The sequence below is a fragment of the Apis mellifera genome, linkage group LG9, assembly GCF_003254395.2.
Source record: "Apis mellifera strain DH4 linkage group LG9, Amel_HAv3.1, whole genome shotgun sequence".
In the NCBI taxonomy this organism is placed as follows: Eukaryota; Metazoa; Arthropoda; class Insecta; order Hymenoptera; family Apidae; genus Apis; species Apis mellifera.
Genome location: NC_037646.1, coordinates 9,465,220 through 9,473,086, shown reverse-complemented (window position 1 = coordinate 9,473,086; position 7,867 = coordinate 9,465,220). Strand labels below are relative to the sequence as shown.

Sequence of the window (7,867 nt, the reverse complement as noted above, 5' to 3'; positions counted from 1 at the left end):
TTTAGTTTGAATATTAAAATCAATTCTTACACTTCCGGAAATTATCACCGAGTAAAATGACATTCATTTTAAAATGAAATTTCTTTGAATTCTCTTAAGATAATAAAAATTATTATTTTAATATCTATAATTTATTTTATACGTGGATTTCAATGATTTTGAAAGTATTCTTTCTTAAAATTTATAAGAATAAAGAATACAAAATCATCAAGATTTATATTTTAGATATTCTACACTAGAGAACGCTTTCGTAGCTTACTATATTACAAATGGCCGCTATCTCAAGAAACAATATCGTGGTCGCGAGAAAGAGAATATTGTATTTCTCATTTTCTTATCTAAATTCAACGTTTCCACGCATTTAAGTTCACAAGATTAGTGGTATGCTTTCTCTAGATAATAATGAATCTCATCAAGATGAGGTATGCAGCTCGTAATCGATTTTAAAGTATTATAAAAAATGTATTCTTTGAATTTTAGGTTATATTATCTGTCATTGACATTTTTTCTTTATACATATTTCCAAAGACGCAATTTATCCTATTATTTTACTATACTTATAAAAACTGGTGTTCAACTTCAACGATATATTATATCTTTTTTGTTTTTTTATACTTTTAGATTGAAATTTATGTTAAATTGAAAATAAATATTATTTATAATATATTTTTAGTTATTAATAATATTACCCTTCCTTAAATATTTTGTAATTTTTCTAATAATTTAATATAATAGGCTGAAATATAAATATTCTATAGGAAACCACTAGCGAAAATGGATCTGATGATTATCCAAGAATACCTGTCTCTATGGATGGACCAAAAGAATGGACTTATACAATGAGAAGACATATGCAGGTATATTGGATGCATATATTATTAAAAGATATTTAAAAAATATAGTGTTTAAATCAATAGTTACCTTATGTTAGGAAGTGGTACCTGGATTATATCTTGGTCCATATAGTGCAGCTAGCCGATCAAAATTACAATCTTTGATAGAACATGGCATAACTCATATAGTATGCGTTAGACAGGATATAGAAGCAAATTTTATAAAACCCAATTTTCCTGATAAATTTAAGTATGTAATATAAAATTGATTGATTCACATTCTTAGATATAATTATTGTTTATGGTATCTATGCTAATAATGAATGTTATAGATATCTTGTTTTAAATATTGCTGATACAGCAACAGAAAATATTATCCAACATTTTCCAAAGGTAAAAGCTTTTATTGATGAAGGTTTAAATTCTGGTGGCCAAGTTTTAGTTCATGGAAATGCTGGTATATCAAGATCTGCTGCATTAGTTTTAGCATATGTTATGGAAACATATGGTCTTTCCCAAACGTAAATTCTTACTTTTCTTTTTTTTTTTTTTTTTTCATCAAATTATTTATATAGTTCATTTGAGAAATTATTAAAAGTACATTTTTCTAGATGTGCGTATGCAATAGTACAACAAAGAAGGTTTTGTATAAATCCTAATGAAGGTTTCATGGCGCAATTGAGAGAATATGAACCGATATATCAAGCTCAGAAAACATTAAAAAGTAAACAACAATGTTTACTGAGACAAACAACCAAAAGAACTATCCATCAAATGGATACTGAAAGAACAGAGGATAAATGTGATACAATGGATAGTTGACTACTTTTTTTGAGAATGCTGAAGATACCAAAAGACTTACTTTAGGTTAGATAAATAAATAAACTTAATAAAAAACATTTTTTACGTCGACGCATTTTAAAAGATATCTAAATATATAGGTATCTAGCAAAATTAAAGGGTATTATATTATTTAATATTTAAGAATTTAAAATTCTTATATTAAGTAAATTAAAAATGACATATATTAAGTAAATTTAATTATCTAGCTCTAAAAGTTTTTAAATCTTTGCTTGAAATTAAATAATATCGCATAAAATAAGTAACTTATAAATAAACATGAGCTTTACATATTTTCATAATAATTCCTATTAAAAATTTTATTTTTTATTTTATAAAATGTCCAAATTTGTTATATATTTGAAAAAAGAACATTTATTATTTATTGTTATAATATAATATATTCTTATTTTACATGTATTCATTTCAATAAAAACTGTATGAAATTCTTGTATATTTTGTACATTAAAATAATTCATATTATGAAATGTATAAAATTGACATTTTTAGTCCTCTTTGTATTTATTTCATACAATTTTTGTAAAATATATACTTCTTTGAAAATAGAATTACAATATATTGTGAAACAATAATACTCATTTAATATATCTATTTAATTCGAGCCGGAATTAGCACGCAAATTATATCTTCATTATTTTCATCTTTAAGTTGCCATTTTACAGTAACACTCACCTATAATTTAATAATTAAAATAATACATTTATAATATAAGAAAGCAGATTAATATATAATTATTGATAATACCTTAGGATACGATTTATGCACTGGTAATGTATTTTTATAGTGATAAGTTTCACCCTTATTTAAAGGACATGTAATACCAGAATCAGGAGTTTGGCAAGCATCTGCATTTGGTAATGGGAAAGGTATAGGAATATCCATTACAATACCATGCACAATGGCATTGACCTTTGAAACATCTTTTTCTGTAAAAATATATTTTCTTTTTTTAATTATGCTATATCTAAAAGAAAGAAAATACTTAAAAAAAAATATATATACTAACCGAGCGTAAAGTCGATTCGAATCGTTGCATTCGTATCTGGTATTAAATCACATACACTTTTGGTCATATCACAGTCCAAAGTTATAGATGTAAGTTTTCCCACTTTTGAGCCTATGTAAACAAGATTATATTTTAAATCATCAATCAAATATTAGTTCTAAGTGATACTATTTTTGCTAAGTTATAAATTACAAAAATTTGAAATTAATATACTCTTATATATTCGTATATTCGTACTTTTTACATAAATAAATTGATATATAGCATTGGCGATTCTTCAGATAAATACGTATATATCATGACTTTCAATTTCTAAAATAAAAATTTCCGTTATTTTTACGATTATATACAATTATATCAATTGTATGTTATTTAATTAATAATTAAGTAAAATTGTATTAAAATGAATTCTTTAAAACGAAATAATGATGCCTTTATTTTTAGCAATATAGATTATAAATTATAAAAAGAATATTAAAATTATTAATTATTAATTTAAATTTATAATTATATTAAAATTATTTTTAATATATCTAAGAACGAAATAAAATATTTATTATTTAGATAATAAAATTTTTATCGTTAAAGAAAAGATAAGTTAAATTATCAACATAAACGATTTCGATTGTTTTGTATTTACAAAGAATTTTATGATATTGCAGGTAATTAATAAATAATATTTATATAAGTATAATGAAAAAAAATATGACTTTATATGTCATATTTTTTTTCATTTTTTCAAAAATTACTGATTAAAAATATTAATTAACTATTTAGAATATTATCTATAAAGAATAAGTTATTTGATTTTTAATTTATACTATGTTTATGTATTCTTTTTATTATCTTTTTTCACAGTAATATATTTTGTATTATATAAGTTTTGTAACTGAAAAAAATATTTATTAGATGATTAATTAAATTAGTGAAATTGAACTTACCACAATCATCGATATTGATGGCTCGATACATTGGTGAGAAGCACAAGCATACGATAAGAATTATAACAATCATTCGATACATGTTGTTCCTTTGGAGTCTAGGCAGCTATTAAACTTGTACGCTTATACAGAGTTCTCTATCGAAACAAACATTTGCCTACTATTCTCAGCAGACATCACGTCACTCATACTGTTCTTAAATTACGTATCTTATGCACTAAATTACTATCTACTTCTTATAATAAGCATATTGCTTATACACTTTTATTTAAAGCAATTTTCAATATGTATAGGAAATAATGATTATTTTGATTTGCATTGTACATATTGGATTAAAATTTGTACATCAATATAATCATTAGTCATATACAAATTTTCATATTCCGTTTTCATAAAAAAAAGGAAGAATAAAAGAAGAAATAAAAATTAATTAATATCAATTAAAATAAAATTTTGTTTTCGTTGATATAATCATAATGATTATAATATTTCAATCACATATCCGTATGAAAGAAATTTTTAGAAAATTATTCATTATTATTAATTTTATTATAATTTAATTTTACACTTAGTTTATTCTAATTCTTCTTCACTTTCAATAATACAGACAAAATATAATATTTAATAAAATTTTGTGTTTCATGTTCTGAAATACCGATCACATAAAAAAAATTACTGTTCAGTACGCCCTCTATGATTTAGAATAATAAGTATAGGAATTATATGTAATTCAATCATACACCAATCACAAAAATTGGTAAAATCAACAGATTTTAAAAATAATTTATTTGTATTTATAATTGTTATATTATATAAATATATTATTATTACATTATATAAATTATAGATATTTTCAAAGATCTTACTAATTTTTTACTTGTAAATGTATAAATTTATGATGAATTAATTCTATAAAGAAAGTATAGACAAAAACAATAGCGAAATAAAGATAAAAATAATTAATTGACCATCAGAGCCATCTCTTGAATGATTTTAGAAAGATATTTTTAGTCAAATAATTAATTAAATTTGTCGACAAAAATATTTAAATGCTGTAAATTTTTTTAAGACATATAATAGATTCTAGAATAATTTTTAAAAAAATATTAATAAACAGTATAAAATTAATGAATTATATTTCCATTACATCAATAAATTGTGAAATTTATAAATAATAAAATATTAAAAATTATAAAATTATAAAAGGAATTAAGATATTCATTCGAAATACAAATATAAAGACATAAATGTTTATATATTTCGAACAATACTATCGATGCGTGATCTTGCCCATCGAGTTATAGTTACTCGTGGAGTAGGGATAAGTCTCAGTTACGTATCGACAGGCATACCGTTTACACGTATTGGAGATATTCGCGCGTTCGATATTGTTTTTAAATTAATTTAACGTTTTATAATTAAAAATATAATTTAAAAGTTTGCAAGAATATTGTCTAACATATATATATTTTTGTTTAGAATGTTAGAAAATGTGTAGAATGTTATTATATATTTTATTTATGTACGACTGTTTTAAAATGATATTATTTTATAAATTAATCTATTTTTTGAATTTAATATTTTCCAAATTAGGTATTATTTATTAAATAATTATAAAGTGAAGAATTAAGATATACTTTCGAAAGAGAAACGATAAAAGTAAAGTGAATTTTTTTATAATATCGTGAACTACAAAGGTTTCGAATAAAATAATTTTTTTTCATAACATGGAATATTATTTCTTATGTAGCACGAAAATTTCTTTTATACTTTTTTGATATTTCTCTGATTTATATTAATTTTAGATTTTAGATTTTTGTTTTTAGAAATTGTAATAAAATATTTATATTCGCGGGAGATTTGATATCTAAAATAACACTTGATTATGCATCAAGAATAAATAAATAGAGAAAAGCAGAGGTTAAAAAATTGAAACTAGTATATATATTCAGAATTTTACAAATAAAATACATAAAGAAAAAATAAGAAATAGAAAAAGATAGTAATAGAGCAAAAATATATTCTTAGCATTAAAATATTTTTAGAATAATGTTTTTTTCTCATACTCAAGAGATGGCGTTGTCAACTCATCCTATTTCTATTTTTCTTCTATTTTTGCCGTTCTTGTGTATTTAGTTTTATTTATGGTATTCTAAAGATGGTGTTAATTTCGTATTTTCGTGTATTATATTTTTTATTTATATTTATATTTTTCGTGTATAATATTTTCTGTGTTTACTTACTTGGTGCAAGTAAAAATAAGAAATACTCTTATTTAAAATTAATAAATAATATATTTAAAAATCTTCTTAAGACTAAGTTGTTTATCTGTAGTTCAAAAAAATTTAAATAAAAAGAACCTATCATAGGTGGGAAAGATATTTAACACGTACAATTAATATCACCATGTATTTTGTTATATATTTACAATTTGATAACAGAAACGTTAAACGTAACAGGTAGCCTTGCCTTCGGCCGAAAGATTTGTTTTAGGAATCTTCTCAGTGGAACGCGAGGCCAGCTAAAAATCACATAAATATAATAATATTCGCCATAATAAATTCATTACAATCCATAATATGTGTATTTAATATATGTTATTTAAATTTCCTTAAACATCTGTTTAACCGGTTCAATATGTCTCTTCGCCATTATTCTCTTTACCGATCATGATTTGTTTCTTAATTAAATCTACTATTATTTCTTTCTTCTTTAGTCTTTAGTATTATTCGGATTGTCCATACTTAATGATATTTATTACGTAACTTTTTCACGAAATTCCGCAAGTCATCTTAAAAAAGACTTTATTTGGTATAACGAATATTTTTCCAGTTGTTTCTATGCATTCACAAAGATACTGAAACTGATCGATAAATTTTTCGATCGTTATCATCCAGGCGAGAATATCATAAACACATTCTTTGATTTATTTTTTTTAATAGCTTAATTGTATGTACAAAAAAATTTTGATTTTCTTTGTTTTGTATTAACACATACTCTTTTCTTCCTTAAGCTCGGTCTTCATGTGATGGTTTTATAAAAACAAGATTTTAAGTCGATCAACCATGAAAACTTCCTTTAATATCTGTTATTCAGATGGCGCTTTTATGATTAAAAAGTTTAAAAGCGTTTTGCGGTTTTGATTTTCATCGTTCGTTTATCGTATAAATAGTAATAGAAATAAATATTTAATTTTCGATTTCATTGTAAATAGTTTGATTATTCGATAACAGTGAAAGTGTTAAATTCTGTTCTGTGATTAACTCTTTGGAGCATAATTTTCGAATGTATTAAAAAAATCAATCTATCGAACAATTATGACATCGAACAAAATGATGAATTAATGGGTAAGTCTAATAAAAATTGCTTACATATTAATATATAATACTTTAGATCAGAATTTTATATTTAAAAGTTATTTCTTAGCTAATGGTAAGCAATATATGATAATAAATTATGTATATACTACTGAATTTAAAAATTTTTTTTAGAAAAATTATAAAATATTCTTAAAATTTAAAATGATGCTTCAAAGATTTAAATCACATTGGAGTTTTGAATTTGAATCGACCGATCGAAATTCTTTATCCTTTTTTACGTGAATTTACATGTCCAGTGGCAGTGTATTACGCACGATAACAGATTTATGGTAATCTTTATATTACATCTATACGTATTCATTTATTTTTACAAAAAAATCACTTATATTTTGGATCCGAATGCGAATCGACTAATTTATTTTATTATAAATTTTTTTTTTCTCTTTCAACGACTCACTATCGTCGACTCCCTTTAAGATAGTATTTTAGAAATCTTAATTAAATCCACATTCATGGTATATGGTTATTTTTAAGCACCTGTTTAACCAATAACCATGTTTGTGTATCAGTGATTCGTGAACTATATGACTCGATTTACATTGGCAATTTAGTCACTTGATATTATACAGTTTGTTGTATCAATTCGATTATACCGCAATTAAATTGGTAAAATATGATATTAAATGAAACATGAAACATAACATTCAAACATAACATTTCAAATTTTTAATGAATTATAAAATAACAAATTATAAAATAAAATAATAAAGAAATTTATTCAATTATTTTAAGAGTATCTTTTATATTATATTATAAAATAATATATAATATAATATGTTTAGATTAAAATCTATCAAAAAAAAATCGCATTTGATTGAACAAATGTAAATCGAGCTTTTTTGCACA

The 7,867-nt window shown here is 22.7% G+C and overlaps 2 protein-coding genes across 3 annotated transcripts; one reads left to right on the top strand and one right to left on the bottom strand.

Moving 5' to 3' along the window:
* Positions 1-249: 249 nt before the first annotated feature.
* Positions 250-1,733, top strand: LOC411320 (serine/threonine/tyrosine-interacting protein). Of its 2 annotated transcripts, none has more exons than XM_016914183.2 (5): positions 250-381; positions 759-857; positions 932-1,083; positions 1,166-1,354; positions 1,445-1,733. In XM_016914183.2, the coding sequence occupies exons 2-5, from the start codon at positions 810-812 to the stop codon at positions 1,653-1,655; spliced, it is 600 nt and encodes a 199-aa protein (XP_016769672.1). In that variant the 5' UTR covers positions 250-381; positions 759-809; the 3' UTR covers positions 1,656-1,733. The 2 variants fall into 2 exon arrangements, with proteins under 2 accessions (XP_016769672.1, XP_394795.1); XM_394795.6 differs by having other exon boundaries at positions 250-422.
* Positions 1,734-2,216: 483 nt separating this feature from the next.
* LOC551922 (NPC intracellular cholesterol transporter 2 homolog a) lies at positions 2,217-3,897 on the bottom strand. Its single transcript, XM_624307.6, has 4 exons — positions 3,642-3,897; positions 2,701-2,811; positions 2,439-2,620; positions 2,217-2,366 (listed from the first exon to the last, which is right to left on the bottom strand). Exons 1-4 carry the CDS (start codon positions 3,721-3,723, stop codon positions 2,283-2,285), a joined length of 459 nt encoding a protein of 152 aa, XP_624310.2. The 5' UTR covers positions 3,724-3,897; the 3' UTR covers positions 2,217-2,282.
* Positions 3,898-7,867: the final 3,970 nt, after the last annotated feature.